This window comes from Bombus impatiens, unplaced genomic scaffold (genome assembly GCF_000188095.3).
Source record: "Bombus impatiens unplaced genomic scaffold, BIMP_2.2 scf_0637, whole genome shotgun sequence".
Classification (NCBI taxonomy): domain Eukaryota; kingdom Metazoa; phylum Arthropoda; class Insecta; order Hymenoptera; family Apidae; genus Bombus; species Bombus impatiens.
The window spans coordinates 2,281,174-2,308,090 of NT_177056.1; the positions used below are offsets into that span (position 1 = coordinate 2,281,174).

General features: G+C 36.3%; 1 protein-coding gene across 2 annotated transcripts in view; it reads right to left on the reverse strand.

The window, feature by feature from the left end:
* The window catches only part of LOC100744027 (probable G-protein coupled receptor 158), a 165,651-nt gene that overhangs the window by 109,685 nt on the left and 29,049 nt on the right, over positions 1–26,917 (reverse strand). For both annotated transcript variants that reach the window (XM_024369671.2, XM_024369670.2), the window contains exon 2: positions 11,191–11,374. In XM_024369671.2, coding sequence (XP_024225439.1) covers positions 11,191–11,374 — 184 coding nt within the window. The remainder of the gene's footprint in view (positions 1–11,190; positions 11,375–26,917) is intronic.

The window sequence follows — 26,917 nt, forward strand, 5'->3', positions numbered from 1 at the left end:
AACCTCGTAATTCTTCGAATCGGTAGGAAAATCGTGTTACGGTAGTTTTCGTGACTGCCTAATTTCAAATATAGTGTGAACTTTAAACAGTAGAGTAGATCATTCTTAAATCGTGTGAAAATGCGTTTCAACTAAAGATCTCGTTGTACCGAGTGACTTTTGACCTGGCGAAGATAAGAAATGATAAGTGGCAGCGACAGCTGCAGGGGATGAAACGAGATTGGCCGTGAGCCAAGACGTGTTTAGCCACATTCCACGGGCCACGGCTCACGGGGGATCCCCTGGGGCTAAAGCCTTGCACCGTCATGAATGTAGCGCCATTCCCAACACCAGCCAAACCTTATTACCAAACACTTGCCTCGAATTATTAAACAGCCGATCTACAATGCAGATTTGTCCTACCGAAATTATTCGACGTTTCGCTTGATTCATGGCCTTTTGCCCCTTTGGCTACTTTGGCAATTTCTTCTCACAGCGATTTATGACTGTTCGATAAAACGTGAGAAATGAGCGTCAAGTTACTAGACTTTGCAAGACACGGTTGCTGGGAAATTTTGTAACGTTACGTTTCTGGGGATTTTTCGACGTATCAGGCTCCCGGGGAATTTTGGAATTTTTAGTTTCTCGGATTTGCAAAATATGGTGGGAATTTTCCAACTGTTGGAAGATTAAGATTTTGTAGCTTCGAAGACTCGAGATCTGTGAGAGGCGAGTTCCCCGAATTATGTAATTTCTAAATTCTGTGCAATCGAAAAGTTGCGAGAAGGTACGAACCGTTTGAGTTTGAAATACTTGAAATTGCAAAATTTCGGAAATTTGGAATTGTGCAATCTTAAAAATTGAAAGATTCTCAACCATTTTGATATTTTCAAATAAATTAAAAAAAAGTTGAAATCTTCCAATTTTCCAGTTAATTTCCCAATTTGAATAAGACAAAGCTCCGAAACGATAAGGAAATTGCAGATTGGATTGGTCCGTGAAAAGAAGTAATTAGATCATTTTTCTGGATCTGAAGAAAACACGACTTCATAAAAAGTATAATTTCTGATTCATGAATTTTCAACGTCGTTTCAGCTTCGTTTCACTGTCCGTAAAAGAATTCCCTGAGAAGAAGAAATCACAATTGACTTTTAATCTTTCCCTGCTCCTTTGAAGACCGGAAATGGATTCCCCGACGCCAGATAGCGCGAACGTCGCTGGAATTTTAACCACAATGCGACGTCTTCCACTAGATTTCAAATCAAGCCGCATGAAATACGAAAATAACTATTTTTCACCAACGATGCGACCATTTAAATAAATTTTCCACGAACTAACAAACGGACATGTTTTTTCTTAACAGCAATTAAAGCAGACCAATTAATTATTTTCATGTAAAAATAAAGAAAATTCATGGCTTTTACTTGTATAGAAAAATATGCCAAATAAATTCATTTCAGAGTTAGAAACACGTTGAATCTGTAAATTATTTCCATTCGAAGAACAAAGAAACCGATTGTTATAATTCTTGTAATTTTCTAAACGAATGACTATGATTATTCTTCTATTAAAAAGAGAAAGTACAACTATGTCTCTCGCATAATTTTTCATCGCAAACATTTTCGTAACATCATCAATGTTTCTCAAACAACAGTACACTGTTACCCGTTTCGTTGCTTTTTTCAAATCTTTTTATCGACAGCTGCAAATTCAGTGAAATGATAAAGTTACTAGATAAAAAATCAAACGATAAATAAAATAATTAACGACGTACTATTTTTCTTTTTTTTTTAAATTAATTAATTATCATGTAAACGATTGTAAAAATCGTCAAAAGACTAGTGGAACAAATAACCCTGTGAGTCGTTTATGCAATAAGCCAAAATTTCGATAGAAATTTGCATTGACACTGATGATCATAATAGCTGAGATACAAATTAATCAAACAATGAAATGAGAAATAACCACGTAATAGTGGTGCACAAAATGAATTTAATAAATCCGGCTCTAATTGTTGTTACTATTATTGTCGTTATTGCCGTCGTTGCATTACTATTGTTATTATTATTATTGATCCAATTTTCTGCATCACGGTTTCTCCGTAATTACACGTTCCACAGTTTCAGTTTCATAGGTAAATTCGATTCTATAGCTATCGTGCTGCCCTCTATCTGGGGATTTCGCGTCGGGCGACCGCTTGGAACGTGACTTCCGGAAAACGAGACCACTTTCACGGTTTGGTTGACGAATGGATCGCGAAAAAACACAGGAAACTGGCGAACTACCCGTCACAGCGAATTTCCAAAATTCGCATCGACTTTGATTTGTTTTTCTACAGGATGTTCAAGAAATAATGTATCTTCTATGAAAATAGCGAAAAAAACGTGTAGTTTAGTACGGATCTATATTTTTCACTGAACTAAGGTTTATTGGAATGTTGTTTGAAAATAAAACAGATACAAAATGTGAGGAAATACGACTGTGTGATTGAGAAGAAAGGAAAATATATTAGTAGCGATTGAACACGTAATGCTGTTCTATAATTTCATATCAGCTGTTGTATCTTCCTAATTTGAATAAAAATTTGCTTTCTTCTATAGATTATGAATTCTCAATCGCATTAAATAAAAAACACTGATACTAATACACTAATGACATACATCTGATGTAGATTATGAATTTTGAATTGTACGTATGGGTTTAATAAAATACTAGTACTAATTTCGTCCTCCTATTTTTAAGAAAATTTTGGTATTTCACGCAAATTATAAATTGCAATTTAATAATAATAAAATACTGACGCTAATACACTAATTATTCCTCCTTCGAATAAGGATACCTTTAATAAACTTGTAGTAAACATTTCGCATACGATATAGGTTATGAATTATATACTCTATACACAAATCGATCTGAATGCGTTATTTTAGCGTTTCTTCATCGTTCGAATTCATAAATAACACAATGTCAGACATGCACATTGCCTCTTGCCATTATTGACGTTTATAAATCGATTATATTTTTGAGGTTATGTTGCAACCTCGCTAAACGAAATGTCGTTTCCAATGGCAACGTGCAAGCCACAGAGTAATCACAGAGAGGAGCGGGCAAATCATTTCGTTTTATGATCGAACTTCTTAAAGCTCAAAAAAAAAAAAGAAAAAAGATATTTGAATTATTCATTCGTGCGCTTAACGGTATAACACAAAACGATAAATCAAATGTTGAACTATGAGGTGAACTATGACAAAACAACTGTTGGACAGCTGATATGCTAATAAAAATCGTCATAAATCAACATTAGAATCGGCGTCGTCGGTTATTTCAATCGAACGACACGATTCGCGTGTCAGAATTTCTAAAATAACGATTCGTTTTTCGCCCCGGGATGATTAATTACGTACGATCGATATACTCGTATTCTATAGCGAAAAAAAAGAAACTAGGAGGAGGGCAGGGGAGGGGAGAAGCGATGTTAATACTCGGTTTGAAATTCTCGAAACGAATCGATTTTATTAATGTTCCGTCACTAAGTTTCCTTTTTATCGGCGCTGGCGTTTCGATGATAATCCCCACTGACAATGACTAATGCGCTATTCCCAGAGATAAACTGTCGTGTATCATCCACTCATAAAATATCGAAACGGGAAGTGCCGTTGGTAAAGTTACTGAAGCGTGACAGTTGGGTCTTTACGCACGAATTATCGAGCTGATCAACTCGATTAGATTAAATATCGACGAGATAAGATTGGATTTCATTGGAAACTTACGTCTTCTTAAGGTAGGTCCTGGCCAGCTATGTCAGCCAAATTGAAATCCCTTGGTAAACGACAAGTATAAAGTTGACATGGTGCTATGGAGGAATTTATATTTATTTTAGAACGTTGCAGGTTAATAGAAATAATCAGGATATGAGGATAAAAAGTTCCATTGCTTAGTGCGGTTGATCGATGCAGCAGGGCTGACCTACGTCATAGCAATTCCGAGTATTTTATTCAGTGCAAATTATAGAGCGGAACGTATTGTTAAAAACAAAAATACCGGGAACACAAGTTCGTTTGAAAAATGTTACAACGTCCAGTAAACTTCGTTAGAAATATAGTGATAACAATTTATTGAAAAATCTGAAATAGTCATAAATTTCAAGGTTTACATATTGGCTTGGCAACTAAGTGACTGCGGATTTTTACATTACCACCTAATGACAAAATCCGCAGTCACTTAGTTGCCAACCCAATAAGACCTGCCTTAACATATTTGTATCGTGACGTAAAACACGAGTCGAGGCTCGTAAGCCACGTTTTTCGCGCCTCTTCTTCCTGCGAAGAAATTTCTTGGCTGTCTGTACGTTTTACGCGCGCACACTGCAAACAGTTCAGAAATAGACAGAACAGAAACTTCGCGTAACGCGTTACAACTTCGTTATAACACGCGGTATTTTGGACGCCGAAGCTACCGATATTGCATATTCCAAAAATACCGATGAAGAAATTTCCTATTAAAAAAAAAAAAAAGCAGTCGGAATTTTCGTTTTACGACCCTTATTCGTTTTAGCATTTTATGATAGGAAACGCGTGTCTTCAACTGGCAATTTGGTAGTGAAAACGAGACGAACTTTTCAATTATCCTATCGAGGATTGACATCTGATAGAAAATCTGATAGGAGACGGCGAGTGATGAAAAAAGATCACGAAATATCGAACAAGACATGTTGTGAAAAAAAGAAATGTATACAGAACTATTGTGTTGGCAACTAAGTGGTTGCAGATTTTGTCATCACCACTGTGGCGGCACTCGACAACAAATACCGCCACTAATTAGCACCGGACGACGGCAGCGCAGTGGTTAGCGCCTTAGGTTACGAACGTTCGGGACCCGAGTTCGAATCCCGGTCACCGTAGTTCCGACTTTTCTTCCGCGCATCTAAATTAGAAGAAAAATAGCAGTACCCCATCAGCGACATCTACAACCAGCGATACAAATATCACGGACAATACATACCACTTCACCACCTAAAGACAAACTCCGCAATCACTTAGTTGCCAACCCCGATATAACTAATTCGTCAACCTATCTCACTAATTGTTTACTAATTATTTGCCAATTAGTAGCGCTGATTAGGGTCACTGTAGGAAATCAAGCGTGCAAATATACTATTATTTAAATATGTATACATTTACAGAATACACGTAATTGTTATCATTGACAACTTTCCAGATGATACAACGAAAGATAATAAATAAAAAAAGAAGAGAGAGAGAGAGAGAAAAAAAAGTGGTAGAATGGAGAAAATGGTAGAGATAAATGTGTGCAATCAGCGTAAATCCCTGGACCCTCGAGTCTAGAAAATTCGAGCAGATCTTGACACGAGTGCAAGATTATTTATATTCAGAAGGGGGATGAAAGCTTGTAAAGCCGTCGAATAGCCGGTCGACGTGTGGTGAAATATGAAAATATTGCCCGTTTCTCATAACTGGCAAGACTACGTTCGTTCCATCTACCCGGATGGTTCATCGAATTCATTCCATGTTCTAAAATGTATCTAGCAACGGCTATAGCTCAATGGAAAGTTCAACCAATTTTCCTAGCAAGAATATTCATAAAATTGATATCGATATCGTATGGAGATAAAATATTTTATTACCAAATCAGGATATTAGTGGATAATATTCTTACAATATTATAATTTCTTATTAAATTATTTATTCTTCTACATTTATAATTCTTATGTTTTTAATTTATTATTTATATTGAATAAATATAATTCGTTTCATTGTATCGTAGAATTTCTCCAATATTTGTCGAAATTTTACAATGTATAATTCGATTTGCTTTTCCACGTACAATTCCCTCTTTGCCTGTTGTAGCAGAATTACCAGCGACAGGGGCACATCCTCAACCCGCAAATTCGAAAAATTAGGAAACTTTGGCGATACGTGGAGGATATGTGGGCATGTATCGGGCAATTTTTTTCCTGTCCAAACTCCCTCTGAAGGGATCAGATTGACCCGTGAAAATCCGGGTATTTTCCGATTTTACATTTTACAACTGGCTAAAAGTTTCAGAAATTTTTTATCAAATAATAGTCCTAATTGAAGCAAGTAACTTTCGTCTAGATATTCTCAGTCTCGTACAGATCGCGCGTCACAAGCTACAAAAATTGCCGAATCCGTAAGGGTCAGTTTTAACCCCCTAGGAATGAATTTGAGCAGAAAAATATTTACGTAAAAAAATATACATATAATCGGAACCTTCATAATTTTTTTAATTTGGAAGTTAGGGATTTCATGGACACTCTATACATAAAAAATCTTTGAAAATTTTAAATCTTTAAAAATCTGCTCAAAGGAAATTTCAAAATCGTCGCTGACATTCTCAGCCACCAAACTTCGATCGATTAAAAGAGAGGGTAGAATTTTAATCTGACGAACAGGTGAAACAAGAAGGAATATCATCTTTTTCTACGCGCATATTCCTTCCATGTGTTTCTATTGATTGATGGTGGGTTTAGCCAGAGGCGGACAGACACGGTGTATACGTATGTGGAAATGCGCGATGAAATTCGGCACACATTGTTGGCGAGTAAAAGCCGTGACGTCGATGGAAATCCCAGTAAACCCAGAAACGCTAAATCTCCGGATAGCCGGTTGTATTTTGCCGTGACTTTAGCCGTTCATAATCATAATCATGGCTCGTGCTACGAACTCGAGCATTTGCAGCAATCGATAGGGTCTACGATCGTAACACAGTCTCATCCTTTCATCCTCTTTTCCAATCAGTATGCTCGTGTTTCATATTTTTCTGCGTTTAGTTTGCTTTTTCTTTCTTATTATTAAATTTACTTTTTTTTCTGCTTTAGGATTTCCACTATTTTAACGAGCTGCTCACAAATATAAGCAAGAAAGTACTAACATTGCAAAATATACGACTATTTTTTAATTTAATCTTTTGGATTATACTATACCAAATTGATACACTTCTATAGCAAGAGCCTGGTTCAGCATGTTAATATAATCACTCTTCAATACGTGGTAATGAAAGAAAATATAACTGTGAAGCACTAATAGGTTGGCAACTAAGTCATTGCGGATTTTGTCATTAAGTGGTATTGACAAAATCCGCAATCACTTAGTTGCCATTCCAATATCGTGTTGATACAATGGAATATAGTAAAGTATATTAAATACTTCGTTATTTTCTTACTGATCAGATTAAATCGATATATTTCTATATTAATAGTACGTTTCAACATATCAGTACAATTATTTTTTAACGCTTTCGCTACGGCCGGTTTGTCCGACATGTCACTTCCGCCGAACGAGCCGCCGCGTCAAAACAGTGCACGGTGCGCGAGAAAGATCGTCAGCGGTCACGTTTACGCTTCACTGCAAATCGAGCTGCTGCGACGGTGTTTACCGAAGATAAAAACCTTCCTCAAAACAGAGTATTTATAACTTCTTAACACGCTCACTTTTAATTACAATTTGGAAACAAAACATTACAGAATATAACAATATAATACAATTGTATGATACTAATAGCTTTTAATAATGATATTGCGTGTGGTATTTTTCGAAATACCAAATTAACCAAAAATTTCAAATCTACCACTGGTATCGCGATTCGCTACACAGTTCCCATCAATCGACTATAATCGACAACACACTTCGGTTTTTTAATCATTTTTTACACAACACATATACACTGTCCTCTTGTTATACCATTTTATTGTTACATTACCATATTATGTGGTATAACGTATGCAAATGTAATTTTCAGAATGTCACAATAATATTAAATGCTTCAAGTACGTTAAACCTACAATATGCTGAGGTAAATTATACGCATTATACTAATTTGATACGTTCCAATATAAAATAATATACTTAAACATAGAAATATAATTACACTCTGACTGTACTGGGTTAACAACTAAGTGATTGCGGATTTTGTCAATATCACCTAGTGGCAAAATCCGCAATCACTTAGTTGCCAACCCAATATATCCATACAATCTAATATACTTGATATACAATCTAATATACTGTGTAATGAACACAGAGATATATCAAATACATTCAATACGTTTTATCGCGTATTCAATGTTGTTATACTTGATACAACATGTAGCATATACCGAATATACGTAATATACTTGGCTATATTCTAGTATCCCAGTGTAGTCGAAACCACTAAAATATTTGAAATATTCGAATGCATTTCAATCCGCCATTACGTTTAATCGTATCAAATGTACTACGTTTTCATATATTACTATACTATATCTTCATTTTCATCCTATTACATGGTACTGCATCAGCACGCGGAGATACTGTAATAATTACTTTTAGGCTCCTATAACTCAAACATCGCGATCAAATAATTTCCAGAGAACAATATCGTGAATCTGTCTTGCAAATCGTTCTATTAGCCGATAGATATTAGGTTGGCAACTATGTGACCTATATTACCATCTAATAACAAAATCCGCAATCACTTAGATGCCAACCCAAATAGAAACGAACAGAACGCACAGATGAAAATGCGCAAACGTAAAATTCAAACGATTTGAAGAGTTTCAGATGGAAGACAGAGGAGAGGCGCATAGTTTCTATTCAATTACCTATGGCTGTCTGTTCGCGTGGTTATTAAAACGGATAAATCTTGTTTGTCGTTGCTTCTTCACCCGATTGCAATTTTCCGCGCCGAAACATCGAATTAAATCGCTGTCGCATGAATCCGCACGGTTGTTCGCGTGCGTTCGTCCAATAAATTAGAAACAATTGGGCGGATTAGAATTTCGGTTGGTTCACGCGACCCTGCCATGTCATCGAGCTAGTTGATCCTACGGATAAGCACAGGCAAATAATGCGCTATTACTTTCACGGCTAACCTTTCACGCTTAAACAGATTGGCCCATAAACGATAGGAAATTGTTCTCAGCTTTGCCACATGTTCCGAAGTAAAAGTATTTTCGTTGTATGCAGTGGCCGATGAAGATATTTCAACGCATAGCGCAGAAAATTGCTACGAACGTATTACGTGTACTACGCGTGACTTTTCTCATATTTTGCGGCATCGAAACACGAGTTGTAACAGTAAAATTTGAAACTAGTCTGGAAATATGTATAAAAGCTGTAACATGTTTGTTGCAAACGTACGTTAAGCGAAAAATTAGTATACAGCACGAATAGTAGTATTAGTTTAGCAACGAAGTGATTACTGATTTTGTCAATGGGTGGCATTGGCAAAATCCGCCATCACTTAGTTGCCAACCCAATATATTGAATATCCAATTGATGCTGAAGACGATCCCACTAAACATTACGCTTTATTAATTTAATGAAGGATTAATTGTTGAGTGTTTAAATATTTTGATGATCCTCGCCAAGTACGTGTTTTGTAATTGACACTGTATAGTAAATGCAAGAGCCGAGTTGCTTGGAGGATTTGTTTGTATTAAAATTTGATAGTGTCGAAACGATATGGAGACTTTGCACGACATTCAAATCGATGTATAGGGAATACCATTTTTTGAAATTTGAATTTGAATGTTACCTCTTATCGAATGCCACTGAATCGCGTTAATAAAGAAGAAATTTATTATAAAACGTGTATACCAGAATGTAGAATTTACAGAATGTAGAATTTAGAACCTCGTTAGAGTGTGTTAATTTATAATTTGAATATTCCTGTGATTTTCTCGTGTGAACTGATATTTGGGAAAATTGGCGTGAAGCTTCCTGTAAAACCTGATTTAACGCCTGAAGAAGTTTCCTATTCAACGTAATAATTTTACAATGCATAGATTATACCAAACGGATTTACAAATGAAGAAAGTACAACAGCTGAACTACAAAGTTTTTTCAATTCTAATTATTCTAAAAATTCTCACGAATGTGGAATATGATGAAGTAAAATAGTCGACGAAACATAGAAAAGAAATTCACATAGATTAACATAATAAAAAAAAAAACGTTACAAAACTTTCAAATCTAATCGAATAATATTTATGTTAAAATGGAAACATATATTATTACAATTTGAACAAATATGATTCGTGTAGCTAATTATGTTGGAAATTAATTGCCTAGGGCACACAGTGATATACGTGAAAGGGACAGTGTGGATGAATGAAAAAGCTGAAATTTGTCGAGATATAGTACATAACATATATTATAGATATAAGATATAACATATGTGAAGCTTCTATATTATTCGATATCGAGGTTTCTCTACACAGTTGTGTGTTTTGTTTGAATCCCGTATTTAGTAAATATTCTATTATTTGTTTATTCCAACCACGTGCGTCTAGTTCTGTTAGTTCTATGCTATTTGCTTTCACGCAATATTGCATGTACATTATGTACAAGAAAATAGATCAAACGTGGAGATTAAATTATAATATATGTATATAATTTAACCTCCTATATTAAATTTTAAATATATATATATAAAAGAAGTTTAAAATTGCTACTTGTAAATTAATGTAACTTGTAAATTACCAATTTGGTTAACAGATTAGCGAAAGGGAATATTGTACATGAAAATAAATTATGAAATTACGTATGAAAACAAAGCATAGAATTACATGCGAAAATAGATTATGAAATTATACATGGAAATATGCAAATGGATGGACTAAAGAAAATTTTTGCTTGCCAATTAGTTAATAGATTAATAAAACAGAATATTATACATGCACGAAGATTATAAAATTATACATGGAAATATGCAAGGGGACAGACTAAAAATAGTTTCAAATTGCTATTTAGCTAGACAAATTTACTGAATGTCCAGCTGGACAAATTGTAAAGTACAAATTAAATAAAAGAAAAAAGGAAAAGAAAAAAAATTGCTACTTGTAGATTAACATACTACCAATTGGTTAATTGGACAATGAAAGAGATGAATGTCGTAATGAAATATACAATTATACATGGAATTAGATCAGAAAATTGTACATGGAAAATTGTAAAAAAGGAATATTATAAAATAAAATTATTTATTAAGATAAAAAAAAATTATTTAAAAGAAAAGTCTACACGATTAAGAAATTTATCGAACAAATCTTCCTTTCCTAACATCCATAAAATTCCATAGATACACGAAATAAGCCTAGAACTATGGTCTACGTTGAAAATCACCGGTTTTGGCATTTGCAGCATTTACCACTGCAATTTCGAAATTCATAGAATGTAAACGACTTACTTGAAAAAGTAGGTGTCGTTGACGTATCCGAAAAAGGGAACAGTGTAGGTCAACATCCAAATATTTCCACCACCGCAATCGTAGTAGGGTTTCGACCATCTACCATCCTCGTATTTCACCGTCAGGATTTCGTCTTCCTCGCGTTCCGTATGCGTCGTTTCGTTCAGTGTATACGTGTGGAAACCTGGACAACGAAATAACAATGGATTTCAATAAACTTTACATGACAGCAAGTGTATTTTTATTTTATTAATTTAAGATTAAATGTATAGAACATAGACCATAAATAAGATACTTCAATAGTGGTGTAACTTTTCTAAATGAAACTATGCTTCTATGGCGCAGTTTGTAATTCTCTGCAAAAAGGTATCGAGGCGCTCGAGTCGATAAATGAATAGTTCGAAAGATAGTTTGCCTCTGGTCTTGTAAAACATATCGTATGAAAGACAAAGGAAACGTAAATATGAAAACATCGCGTTGTTCCCTTTTGTCTTGCATACAACACACATACATACGTCGAACAACTCTCATCCGAAACATTGTTTCGTATTTCTTATATTTATAGAAATAATCACGCGTTTACGTTTAAAACGGACATATGGCGTGTATCATGCTTATATTGGCAATCTATAATACTTAAACGGGTATTATAACAGTCGGGTTAAATTAAAAATAGTCTAGGTTACATTCATGAATACTAAACTGCGTATTTTTAATCCTTAAACCATAATACATTTTGACGGTAATCAAAAAGCTGTGAATCTGAGTCTTTTATAACTTATGCATTTTTCAGCAGGCGGTGCTTGTTAAAAGAGATCCAAAAACATTCATATAACGCTATCAAACGTTCTAAATTAAAGTTATCGTAAAACTTTTGTCGAATAACTGTTTCTAGACGACAAAAGGAAAGTTTTCTACGCGTTACGTTGAGAGAAACTCTTAACCCGATCGAAATATACAAATATTCACATTTACAGGTTAAGGGTTAACTTTATTGTCATCGTTTAGCATTAAAATTTACTACCGACGCTTACACGATATGTCTATGATAAAAATTCGCAATACTTCGATGGACCAGCTTAGGTTACATCGTTTCTAAATTAAATATATTGAAATTTATCACTTACCACTAACGAAATTTATCACCAGAACCGCACAAAGAAGTTAAATATTCTAAAACTAATTAATTCGATCGGCACTGTGAAGAAAAGAATAGAGAAATTTCTAAATCGCGAAACTTTAATACACATTACTTAATACTAACGCAGAACGATACGACCGACGTCACTCGTACCGTCCCCGATGTTTACACAAATCGAACTGATTGAAATTGTGGAACGCAGAACGCTAGAGCCGATTGAACGTTAGGTCATAATATAAGGAAAATAATACATAAACTGAGTGTATACATCATCCGTTATTCGATCCATAAGCGTTTGAATGTAACAAAACAAAACAGCTGCACAGGTGTGGAAATTCTTAGTCATCTGTAATCCAATAATATGTATAATTATATATTAATATTAATGTCGACATTAAGCCAGATTATAATTAGATTGCGGATTTTTACGCATTTATAGGAGATTAAAAATTGGAAAATATGCAGAAATATACGATATATTCAAAGTACAGTATTTATTTTAATATTCAACGGGTGAAATAAATTTCTACTTAAATTCCATTTGTTCGATTAATTTGCATAAAAATCCGCAGCCTAATAATTACGTATGATCGAACAAGGAACTTGTTTGATACATCTAACGTAAATAAATTTAATATAATTTATTGAAATGAGAAAAAGAGAATAACCTATGCTGATCTATCAAATATTAACCTCTAACAACATATCAATTTTATTGAATGTTCACGGTTTCAATGATCGTATCGTGCAATGGACAAGGGAAATTTTTACAAAAACACAGTATATTTTATATTTTGATCCGACATATTATTCAAATATATCTGCAACAAACAGAGGATTTTTCAAATGAAAAACACAAAGCAGGATTTTTTTAATGGACATATCGGATATTTTCGTATCGTTATTCGTATTTGTGTTTTGCTAAATACATTTCACTGGCACGTCTGACGATTTCGTTTCCCTTTGTTTCTGGTGTCTATTGGGAGATAATACGTTCACGATTTTCATTCGCCAACGAAGAAAATATCGAGTGAACCTGAGGAGACTGCGTGATATGAAATGAGTTATTATCGAGCATGATCAATAGCGGAAGAATTAATTAACAGCTCGAAGCAGATTTTCTCGCATCTTCTCTCGTTGGGAAACAATGGTCAGCCTGTCGATTTCGTTTTTCATTCTGTTCATGGATACTGGCTCGCGTATATAGGGAATCTTCGATAAAAAGTCACGTCCAACCTGTCCCGCGCGGTAGTTTTTGCACTGTATCTTATTAAATAATGTAACGTGCATATTACTATAATTACATATACATAAGGGAAAAGTTATGTTAACAAGAATTACAAGAATACTGATCTTTTATGGAAAATGTTATTTTATGGAAATAGAAAATATAAATTCGCATTTAATGCGAATATTTTACAAACATAAGGAGAACGATAATAATATAAATTTCTTATTTATTCCGTATTACATTATATTACGTAATTTTATAATATTTTCATTTTAATTATTCGAAACATGAAATATTAAAGGCGATAATGATACGATATAAATATTAAATGTTCATTTCAATACAAGTATTGAATTTCTGACTTTCTGTAATTAATAGTTTAATTAACAAAATGGAAATTTTCTCTGAAAATTTGTTTCAATAATTTGCATAAATAATCATATGAAAATTTACACAAATAATTCCTACATATAATCTAAATATATAAATAAAAGATCTCGAAGACTGAAATTTTGAAAATCTACGATCTACGTAAGTAACAAAATTTATCATTTGCACTTATACAAATCTGTAAAAAACTGTAACATATAAAAAGCAGGAAAGTGAATTCTCTTTTGATTTCTATAAGTGAGCACTTCTCAAACCCGGGATCCCATTTTTCATGGAACGTGGAGATTCTCCAAGAACGAAACGGTATCGACGATTTTTCCGTTTCTTACATTTGGATCATAAGATTTGAAGCGATATTCGAATCCGGTAGCCGTGCAAAATATACGAGACGCGTTAGGTGAGAAATTCAACTTCCATACATTTCTGATCGTCGATTCGACAGGCTACAGCTTCAGGCTCTTAAAAGAAATCTAGCATGAAGGGTGGAAAAGGGGTGGTGGTTCCCCTCGTATCTCGACTTCGTTCATCGACAGAAGAGGCAACAGAAGAATTTTGTTCGAGATTACGAATTCTGGATGAAGTTTAACATTTCCCCTTGGCCCACCCCACTCTTCGACTCTCCGATGAACTTCGATCACGCGAAATCGATTTTGAAATCGTAATACCTTTACTCATACTTAACTAAAATCTTCTATCCCCCAGGCTTTCCATAATATTCGAACTTTAAATGAAATGTACATTATACGATCATGAAGGGTGAAGGTTTCGCCAAGTATAGGTTAGGTTTTAGTTAAATCAGGTAAAGTTAAGGTTATGTTCGATTTACATCGAATGTGCCTCGTATAATGAAATATTATCTTTAAAGAATGGAAGAGTTTGTCAATTGATATATTTTATGGTATTATAAACTAAAAAGAAAAGCAGGAAAAAAGGAATCAATTTGTGATGCTGGTTTTACAGCATTCTTTTATCTCATATTTTCCCCGATGTAATGCTATACATTGTTAAATTGGTTAAGCGTTTGGAATCGTAGATTTAGAATGCCTTCGCGGGAAATGGGAAATTTGTATCAAAAAAGTTGCAAGCCAAGATAAAGTTTGATTTATTGCCCCTGTTTTCCATAAACTTTTTAATCTGGTGACTGTTTTATTGTTGCACGAGATAGTGTGGCCCACTGTTATATCGACTAATATTTTGTACAGCTGTCGCAAGCGAATTCTACTGACGGATCATCTTCCGATTTACTGACGTATTTAAATCTCAACGAATTTAAAAAAAGAATGAAGAATAAAGAAGAATTTTTAAAAGAGAGAACGTTAACAAATTCAGAAAAAGAAATATTTATTGAATTAAGGCTAACAGCTATGTACCCAAATTTCACATATTTAAATCTTTCAGTTTTGATGGTTAAAATGGAAATTTTTATGATTTATTAATATTTCACTTTTGTATAAATTTCTATAATTTCTTTATTCCTCATTTCTATTTCCCCCAATCTTTTTTCTTCAAAATTCAATTTTTTTTTTTTTTAATCTCGATCGCTATCATTGTCTTCCCGCGAGATGACTATTAATTCCTAAATACTTCACCTAGAGTACTTTCGATGCACGGCGATACGAAACCACTTCCCGCGCTATTACTCTAAATAACCTAACTTAACCTTGCCTAAAAGCTTCATCGCCTCCTAAAACCGAGAACTGTCTCCTCACAATATTCTCCAACCCCATACTACACTATAATTTTCACTCCTAACACCTAAAATTTCCTCTTCAAAATCAACCTAACCTCAATAACGAGCGGATAATTATAATTTACACGGCAAGGTACAGTGAGAAGAGAAAGTTTATAAAGTAGGAAGTATAAAGGTGCATACCATAATTCTACAAGATGCTTCCATATTTAATAAGATCAACGAATAAATGTAATGTACGCTACAGAAGACAATGACGGATAGAAAGAAGTTTAAAAATCGGTGCATATGAATTTTGGTTACTTTTAACTAGAATTGACATTTTTTACCATGTTGGTAACAGTCATCTATCCCGTAGTATAATCGTGTAGTAAAATTATGGTGTCTTTTGTACTGTTTACTTTATGAAATACCTTCTGTTCGCTATAGATGACTGCTACCAATATCCTACAATATTAGTATAGGACACCCGTTACAAAAATTCATACTGCCTTGATTTTAAACTTTCTTTTATACTTGTATGCACTCACCATGTATACCAAACTGCAGTTAAAGTGAAATAAGGTAGTGAAAGAAAGAAAGAGTGAGAGAGAGAGAGAGAGAGAGAGAGGGAGAAAAGAACCAGTAAAGGACCAGTAAAAGGTCCGTTGAAAAACACAAACAGAGAAGGAAATTACCGCGAAGGGTCGAGCAGATGACGGAAATAGCGTTTCGTCGAAGCCGTTGTTTCCTTAGCCGCTTTCGTTTCCTCCTCTGTCTATCGATAACGCTCTTATTTGCCGTAAGCTTCCGTTCCGGACGAAATTGCTCGGGCTTTATCGGTCTCACCCTACTTCCGGCCTGGGGAATGCGAGAAACGTTATTTGCACTGGAATCCTGACAGCATTGTCTCCATTCGTTCAGCCCGCTTTATTCCACGATAACTTTACATCGTGCGATTCTAATCTATACTCGCTCCATGGACTAACTACGATCACTGCGCTTTATTGTAGCTACCTTACATCCGGTTGGTGGGACACGATTTTGTTTCTACGAATCGACTGAAGATAACGCGATTTTCTTCGTGCTTTGTTCGGCATGTCCTTTGTTAGTTAACAATGTTTTGTGCCATTATCGACGATAGATATCGGTTAGGCTGGGCAGCCTTATGTACAAATTTGACAATACTTAGAAAGTTTACAAATTTAATGACATCTACAAAATTTACAAATATTGCAATATTTAGAAAATTCACAAATTTTAAGAATGACCGATGTACTTTACTGCAGATACTTACATGTATCTGGTTGCTGGAATACAGCCTCATTTCTATGGATGAGCTGAATATATACCGCAATTCCCTCGGTGCTTTGTTCGGAGTTTCTTTTTCATTGAGTGACAATACGCTGCCAGTCCTGGTAGTAGAAATTGGTAGATCGGGGAAACACATTTTTTATGCATTCGTGGGAAATTCAAATTTACAGATTTTACAAAAATTACACAATGTGTAATAATACAGAGAAACATACGAGATATCCACTTATGAATTTGGATCGGATTAATTATAATGCAAGAGACTTTCCAAAATTTCAATTAAATTAACCCAAACCTAGAAATGACCCAATTACATTTCAGGAAAAAACCCATTCATTTGCATCCTCAAACGTGTATAAGCTTAATCAATAGTCAGTGAAATAGACTATCCGCTTTATTGACTTAACTGATAATTAACAGATCAGCTACAGAAAAAGAATTCGAGATAATTAACCAAGGACAGCCCGTTATACCAGCAAGAAATAACCTAATTCTGTTTCATAAGCACACCAATCCTCTCTACATATATACACATGCTACGTTTAAAGACAAACAGTGTTACCATCATCATGCTACCAGGGCTACCATTGTGCTAATTACTATTCAGAATTGGATTCTATTATAGATAATAGACAATATATAATACAAGTATAGATAACAGGTATGACACAATATAGATCAATTTAGATATACTTAATAACAGTGACTGCTGATATACTGTAATTTATCAAGCAATCAACTTGTGATCATTTTGAATATTTTACGGAAAGATTTCCCACTGTTATAAGGACGCGATGAGACATCGTGAAGTGAAATATCTCAGCAAGTCCCTCCTACCGCATAACCTCACTCCTAACCTAACTCCTGCGCTGATTATTCGACTGAACAAAATGTCACACTTTTGAATTCTATCCGTGTGAAAATGCTTTTCTCAAGACCTTATCTCGTCTTCGTCTTAAATCTCCGTGAAACCATATTTCCGAGCATCCATGTTCATTTGGAACTATTCCTAGCTCTCACTAGCGAATAAACCAGCAGCTGAATCTGGGATTCGGCTTGCGGGGAAGATTTAAAGAGGACAGAAGCTGGCGAGAGGAAGTAGGTGAAACAGGCCTCAGTCGTGGGTGTATAAAGCGCGATGATGGAGGTTAGGATTAAGCGGAATAAATAACGGTCATGCGAAATAGAATTGGATCTTCCGCGTCCTTGATGTAGAAATACTCCTCGAAGGACGATTCTATTGCTCCGAATCGGCATTTTCCGAGACAAACTTTTTAAATAATTCGCATCTCATCGAAGAATGAAACTTGTTGAAAAACTATTCGACGAGACGCCGGATAGAATCGAAAAAGGATGTCAATAGTATCGAATTGAAGCAAGATGCGATTTCATATTGTCAATGACTCAAAGACTTTTGTACAGACCGTTCACATCGATACAAGCCACTTATTCATAAAACACGATATCCAACGTGACTTCGGGTGGTTATCATTAAATTGCAAATTCCTTGGACCATCGCTACGAGAAAGGAACTATAAACACTGAAAATATACGTTGACCCAAAAATTCCCTTAGGAATACTCAGATGGCACCATGGTATTAAGTTACTGGAGAAAACATCTCGGAGATGCGAATTGCTAGCAATGCCAACCCCACGGCATGGGCATAGGGTGCAAAATTAAGAAACCCACGTTAACGTTGTTCTTAAGATTGAGCTGGTTTAATCTCGAACACTAGATAGATCGCAGTATAACCTCACGCTTTAGTTGGTAATTAATATTTTCACCTGTGGCTAATTAACTCCGGCACTTTGATATTTATCATCCGGTTACGCAAAGTAACGTAACAGCCGGTTCGAGTAAATATTGCACGAATTCTAACCTATACTAGGATAACCTAACCTAACCCGTGAATTGTTGATTAGATTACATGAAGAATTTATGTAGAAGGTTTTGTAACAAAGTTTCGTAATTCTAGAAGTTTTAATCCAGTAATGTACTTAAGCAATATATCTAAATATACTTGGCATATTTAGGTGTCATGCTTAATATTCTTAGGTATCTTTATGGGAATAAGTCAGAATTATGGAAGCTTGTTCAGAATAGGACGTTAATCGTCGACTGATACAAACGAAATAGAGAAACAGAGTTGACCAATTTGACTAATAAAGTTCAGGTATTATATTAATTTTATTAAACCAATATAATATATGTATATTATTGTCGTCTTTAAACACATCATAGTGAACATACCAAACTTTAAGACTTTACATAAATTCCCTACAAATTAGTAGTCTACCAGACACATCTCGCGCCGCAATTTCACAGAATAATCTGGGGTCTCCCCAGATGTTATCAAAGGATTTCCCAAAGGGCCAGTTCCTTCCTCTGTCGTTTCTTTCGTACCTTTGCTTTTACGATGCTCTTTCCGTGTCTTTTAAAACAGGAATGCCACAATAATTTAAGTCGCCGTTAATAGACACAGAATGGAACACCAGCAGTATTTTTCCTGCCTCGTTATTTATCAACCACTAAGATTTTACGCAGCGCCGGACAATCGGACCGCTGTTGTTGCTTTTTTACCTCGTTCGAACTCGTTCCTCGAACGGATCGCTACAGCTGCAGCTCTTAGAAAAGCTACAGAGACGGCGCTCGACTTTGCTCTACCGAGTGATGCTGATTCACTTCCGGCCGAATTCGCGCAGGCTTTTAATTGGAAAACGGTTTTTAAAGTTGCCAAATGGAAACTTCTTAAGTGAATTCAGCTTTCGCCCTTTTGTCCGAAGCGATGGTAGCGTGAAAATGAAACAGAGTTAAGAAACAATTTCCAAACGAGTATTTGATTACAAACGAACCTTTCCAATGGAGATCTAGCAAAGCTTATTCTTAGAAATTAGTTCAATTTCGTGTGTTCCTATTTCCTTTTGTTTCATTAATATTAATATTGCTGTGGTGATAGGTTTCCGACCAGGAGAATTAAGATTGCTTGGGTCGGAACAATGGACCTATGAATAAAACACCTACGGTCTAATAAGATCTAATTAACTCCATAATTTCACCTATATTATATGAAAAAAATGGAACTAGATATTCCCTATATTCCCCATACAAGCCTGCCACCTGAAACTTCAAACGAGATAAAACCTTCAGATCCTAACCTAACTTTACAGAGACGCGTATGTAGACGAAGGGAGCAAGATGGCTTCTGCTTTCTTCGAACATAGTAGACGATAAATAACCGTTCGTCGTTCGATAGGTGAATTCAGTCCAGATCAGACAGATTCCAATAAGGTTTTTGTATCCTAGTTAGATTATTCCTGGGAAAAGAAAGAGAAAGAGGATAGCAGGTTTATTGCAAAGTACGAGAACAGAGGAATAGAAGGTCGTGTGAATATTGGCTGAATCGTGGAGAAATCTGGATATATCGTCGGGCTACGACACTTCCAGCCGATAACGAAACGATATTAGCGGCGGTGTTGTATCCAGCTTAAACAGGATTTGCCCTCGTGATCACGTGATTGAGATACGCAGCTCGTTTTACGACGACCAGCCTTCCAAACGGTGGCTTTCATTATCAAATACCAGACTGGGCGGTGGTTAATGCGAATTAATTAAAAAGAGAACGTGCCCGGGGATAATCGTCCTGCTCCAGATTCCAAACTTGAAAGGGCCATTTATGGATGAAAAGAGCTGAGTGCTGGAGAAAATATTCGATCGGTTTGAAACGTCAATTTTTAGGTTAGTTAGCCAGGTTATCTGGATTCTAGGGACTTAATACTTTGCGATTGGCATTTGAGAAAAATCTTTGTCAAATAAATTTTGGCAAAATGTTCAAATTAATAAAAACAATATATTTATACATTAAAAACATATATTTATACATTGTAGCCAAGCAGTTGAATAACATTTTATTATACGTACTCGTCGAATGCAGAAATTCTAAAATCAACGTTCTAACGCCAACAGAAAGTATATAACGAATATAAAAATAAATACAGAAACAAGATAAATTCCAATTTTCCTATAAAATTTTGTTCCGTTGCTTCTTCCTTGCTGGAAATAAAATTAGACCGGGTCTGGGTTAAATTCGACCATATAATCACTTCGCCACTGCGAACCTATTAAAATTCTTCCATCTGCTTCCATTTGTCAAGTCGATGAATCTCGAGTTATTTGAAAGTAGAACTAAGCGAAGTTTACGCTCGACTTAGTACCTGTACTAAAACTATACAATTGGGTATCTGTATTAATACAGCTGCTTTCAATTACAAAGCCATTTTCAACCTGAAAATCACTATGAACTAGTGAACAATTCCCAGTATATCCCTGTTGGACCTACGGCCATGTTTGCAGAGACATTCTTGACAGAGGTGGTCTGATGTATTTCTAGAGCAGGATCACGTTAGATTATTGATCAGAATTGGAAAGAGGAACAAAGATCCCGGTCGAAATAGCTTTATTCTCGGTCGAGCGAACGATGAAACATTTATCGTGTTCCAAGGCACCTGACTTGGGATTGGTGACATGTATTTCTAGCACGGATCCAATTCAAGCTGGATAATTTAAAAGAATATTTCATATTCTCAACTTGAAATTCGCCAGAATATTGATCAATGCATTTGTACTTTCATAAGCAATGGAAGGAGGCGAATGAAACAATGAGATCTTTTAATCGAAGCAAACTTTGTCAAAGACTAAATTAGCTTCAAATTACCTAACCTAACGAGGATCGAATAAGCTTCCACTGACGAAATCTTTTTGTGCCATTAAAATTAATTGAACAACGTAAACACTCTACATTGAAGCTTCTAAATGGTAAAATTATTTTTTAAACGGTTTTTTAACCAAGATCGAATAAGCTTCTAATAAGGACGAAAATTAATTAAACTGCCTAGATATTGCCTTGCAGGTAATTTGAAAGATTGTTTTCGAATGGTCCAGTCCAATAAGAACGAAAGAGGTTCCCATTGGCGAGACTTCTTACTCCATGGGAAATTAATCAAAGGCTAAATGAAATCTTGGTAGTGAATTAAACGAAGAAATGGCCTGGATATTCAGCCCCTTGATGGAAGAAGCACAAGAAGTATAAAAATACTGGGTTCCATAAGACAGGTCTAGCTAGGAATCGATCCGACCATTGGTCAATACTATTTCCACTTGCATCGATCAGTTACAAGGCCGTGCTTATTATGCTGGACTACACTGACCTTTCGCATCAGCCATCCAAGTTTCTTGTCAGATTTCAACGGCCCTTTGCTACAAAAGTGGCGATTAGATTTTCGCCCGACCTGGATCGTGCGACCAGACACCGCTAGGTATCGACAAATGGGGCTAAACATATTTTCTACCACGGCCAGTCTGTCGTTCACCAGTCAGGTTAACTTTTCAGCTGGGGGATAATCGAATAAACGCTGGTCCCGAGGTGCTGACCGAGGCCTCCTTTTCTAATCGTTCCAGGCTCATCCGATAGAAACTATACCGGTGGGAGTGATGAAAGAATGTCTATGTACTGTCACCGTTATAAATTAACGTAACACGACATTGGTGGATAAGAGAGGCCGGTCGTGCAATGCTGTAACCTTTAAAAGTCGAGTGACTCCACCGTGAAGTTAGGTTAGGTTGACATCGCGCTACTGGAAACTAAGTGAAGCTAGCAGACTGTGTCCTCGAGTTGTTCGTAAACTTATGATTGTTAATTTTCAATATTCTTTGAGAAAGTTTCTGAACATTACACTGGAATTTGGTGGAAATTCTGCGATACTCTCGAAGCCTGAAACTTCATGTCGAAATACCGTAACAGCGAGGCACAATCGATCGAAGTCCAGGTGCTAAAAATTTAGTCCAAGAGGATTCGAGTACCGGGGTTTGAAAATTTCAGATACCAGTGGCAAATTGCAGGAAACTTGACGTTCTATCAATCGTAATGTGACACGGTATCATCTCGACTATGCCAAATTCTGGCAATGCCAATTTCGCACCTTATAACTTGGACAATTCCGACAGTCTCGGTTTAGAATACGAATCGAGCGTCTTGCTATCATAGGCATCAGCCTCGTATTCATCGAGGAAAAGAGGATTCGCCTTTAAATATCAACTTATAAATAATCCTGACATTTCCTTTCTCGTCCAGTTACAGATCCAACGACCTGAAAACACGAAACCACAGAGGTAGACGTTCTTGGTGACCCAAGAGCCCCGTCCTTTTCGTAATTCGTCTTACGACCAGCTCGTAACTGCATCAGCTCATCCAGTTGGAAACATCGATTCGAGAGATTTTAGATCTTAATACGTAAAGGTCGTAGAGGGCGTGGCGGATGGCTTTGTAGTACAATCGGACAGAAGATTATTTTTTGTACCAGAGTTTTATATTAGAACAGAAATTTGTCTCCAAATGAAATTTTGGGATCTTAAATTTCCGAAAAATTCACAAGCGAATCCACAGTCTGTAAATTGATCGCTGGTTTCAAATCTCCCTCGACAAAATCTCCGAGCATAGATAAATATCAAATAGCATAGATAAATATCAAATTCCATGATTCTGCCAACTTATCAAGTTGCACAATTTTTAATTCCGATAATCGCGATTTCAGATGCCGCCACAGTAACAAAGAACGGTATCGACAGTGGCGTATCGATGACCTGCGCGCCCTGGGAAAAGTCTCTTGTCTAATCGACAATTGGTTGGCCGCTCGGACCGATACGGATCGCAGTACGATCGAGTGTGGTTGCATACGTGCAGGGGCTGAATAGGCTGAGAGGAAAAAGGTGGCTGGCTATGAATGGAAGATGAGTGTTCCGGGCTTTCGTGCGGATAAATAGAGGCACACACGGTTTCATAGGGAACTCGTCGATCTGGAATACTCGCAGGATCAACCTGAATGTTCCATCTATCAGCTGCGATTCGAATTTGAATTTTCCTGGGATTTGTAAAGGTCTTTTATCCGATCCTCATGACTTCTAAATGATCGTCTCTTTTCAGGATAACGGGGTCAATCTAGCGTGATACCATTTCACTCTCAAGCTACATTCTAACCTGCACATATACATATTTTTATCTGTTTTACGTTCTTCGCTTCTTATCTTGCTCTTTCATGCGGCTACGTGTTTCTTTCATTTGCCTGTTACGTATCCGCTTATTACCTAATAATTATTCCCTTGAATTATCTATCGGGTTGGCAACTAAGTGATGGCGGATTCTGTCATTAGGTGGTATTGAGAAAATCCGCAATCAGTTGCCAAGCCAATACTTACGATCATCGTTGCTTTTTGTTCGACAAATATAAAATCAAAAAAACATACGATGAATGTTGGATTATAATTCTGTGCGTTAAAAACAGTATCGAGGCAACTGTATCGTATCGATTCGACGAACCATATGAAACAGAACTGTTCATCCTGCTGAAAGAAATATAAATGATGGCGATACAAAGAAGCAAAAATGCTGAATCTTTGCTACGTTAATTAACGTTAAACGTTACTTTCAAATAAAATTCGAGGTAAAATCGCGTTTCTAATTTTGCAGCAGCGAAACGTAGAGCTACTCGAGATTGAAATATCCCTATCCTAGCGTTTCTCAGCGTGTCTATGAAGCAGCCATTTCAATTTTACAATAGCGTGTCGTTTATCATTTTGTTTGTTCGCGAACTCGCAAAGTACTTATGAATAGAATGCCAAGTGGTAATAACTCTTGATGACAATACCTCCACAGATACACATATATAAGACAGGATAACGCGCATTATGAAATGTAGCGTAAATAAATACGAACACGACAGATGGCGCGATAGTCGTATGAAAATGTACAGGACCGGCGTGACCTTTTGCGGGGGCCAGGTTCAAAAATATTCCAGGGCCTGAATTCTGCACTTAAATTTTACAACGAGAAATTATTTGTTTACAAATACTGTTACATGTTATATACTTTTCATAGGCAGTTTTTAAAACAAATCCAAGTAATATTTTTTAGTATCTATAATTCGCTTCCAAGGGGCAAAAGATTCAATGAAAGTACAAAATCTGTAATCATGTGTGACTTTTTCAAAAAAGCTATTGATGTAGTTTAATTTCTCTAAAAAGTACATTTCTCTGAAAGCGCCTGGATTTGTTTATCTAAAGTGGTTTGAGGACTTTATGGATTTACACTGAACTTTGATGATTTTTGTCACTCCTTTAAACTGAATCGCTACCAGAAAAATATCTTTTATCTGTTAATGGTATCATCATTCTGTAAAAATTTAATCAAAATCGGTGCTTTATAATTGGATAATTTTCGTAGACTACGGGGCGCTTCAAAACGTGGGGCCGGGTTCCGGCGAACGCGCTCAACCTGCCTCGCACCGGCCCTGAGAATGTAAATATATCGTGTTTCCAAGAAACCTTTGGCTTTTTACGTTACACGCGAAGTCGTCACCTTACGAACGTAACAAAAAAAAAAAAAAAGAACCTGTCCACCTGACGAATGTGCAGTTTATCAAATGTAGGAATATTTCATAACATTTCTCTGCGTTTCCGCATCTCCAATTTTCCCATAAAAACATATCGCAGATAGAAATTCAGTCTACTCGGAATCACAATATCCGCCACGAAACCAATCACATTAGATTGGCAACTAAGTGATTGCGGATTTTGTCAATGCCACGTAATGACAAAATCCGCAATCATTTAGTTACCAACCCAATATATGTTCAACATACGTCGAATACGATTCGACCATAAATCTGCCAAAAGGAAGAAACAACAGTTACTGAAAATTCGTGTATCGTTCTAGGAAAACAGAGGGCGTAAAAATCTGCCGGCACGTTGATCGTCCATCGTCGCGGGCAAATGGCTTTCGGTGTTTTCATTGTATTCGTTTTTACCGTTCCATTTCGCCACCTCGAAATAGCGAGACTCGGCGCCATTCCGCGTCGGCCTCTGTCAATACGACTAACCTTTTACCCTGTCCACTTGTCCCACGTTTTCGGAACAGTGAACAGGAGCGGCGACCAGTTTCTTTAATCTTATTTCGTAGTCGGCTAGCTCTTTGCTTCGCTCGATGTTTGTTATTGGACCGTGAACAGAGAAGCTACGACAGCAGGATTTCTTTGATGAGAAATCGACGAATCCGTCTCCGGTGCCCATTACTTCGGCTCGTTTCTAGTCCGTGTATAGAGGGTCCGGAAAGCTCGTTTAATCTACCGGATAAGTTTTAAACGAGAAGCTTTTATTTCTAATTAATCAACCGGCGAGCGGATTACGAGTTACCACGTCGACGTAATCGTGGCACACGAGGCACGTGTCACGTGGTTTATGGAGCTTCAGTGGTTTATATTAGGTTGGCAACTAGGTGATTGCGGATTTTGTCAATGCCACCTAACGATAAAATTCGCGATTACTTACTTGCCAAATATATGGTCTTGTAGATTGTTTCGAGAAAAGTGAATTAATATGGGTTGGTATATATATGTCGGGTTTACATTAGAATTAGGGTTAGGGGCGTAAAGCGAATCTTCGTTTGGATTACACGTCGTCGTTATGCAATAGAGAAGACATTGGCTAGTGCAAATACGATTACCATAGAACCGGACAAGTAACCGTGGTAATTAGATACTCGAGAGACTAATGACAATGATCCTAGGTTCAATAAAGAATCCGCGGACAACGGGACGGTAGTCGTACGCACTCGCAAAAATCTAAGTCGGATTCTGTGTTAATATTCACTGACCGTAAGGCGTTAATCTTTTTTTCTCGACGAGATCACAAGAGAGAATGACTTTCCGTCCCGGTGACACCCCAGAGGAAAACTATGACGGGGTGTGTCTAAGGACACGAAATCATCGGATTCGTCGGGGACATCCTACGTTCGGAAAGTAAGGGAAATTGACGTTGCTGCTAATTGGCCAATCTCCATATCGGTAGTTAGAAAAGGATGCTAGCTGCCCTTGAGGGAGGGTTGCTAGTGGGAGACGTCGTTCGTGGAAAAATAGGTCTCTCCTGTCTTCCCG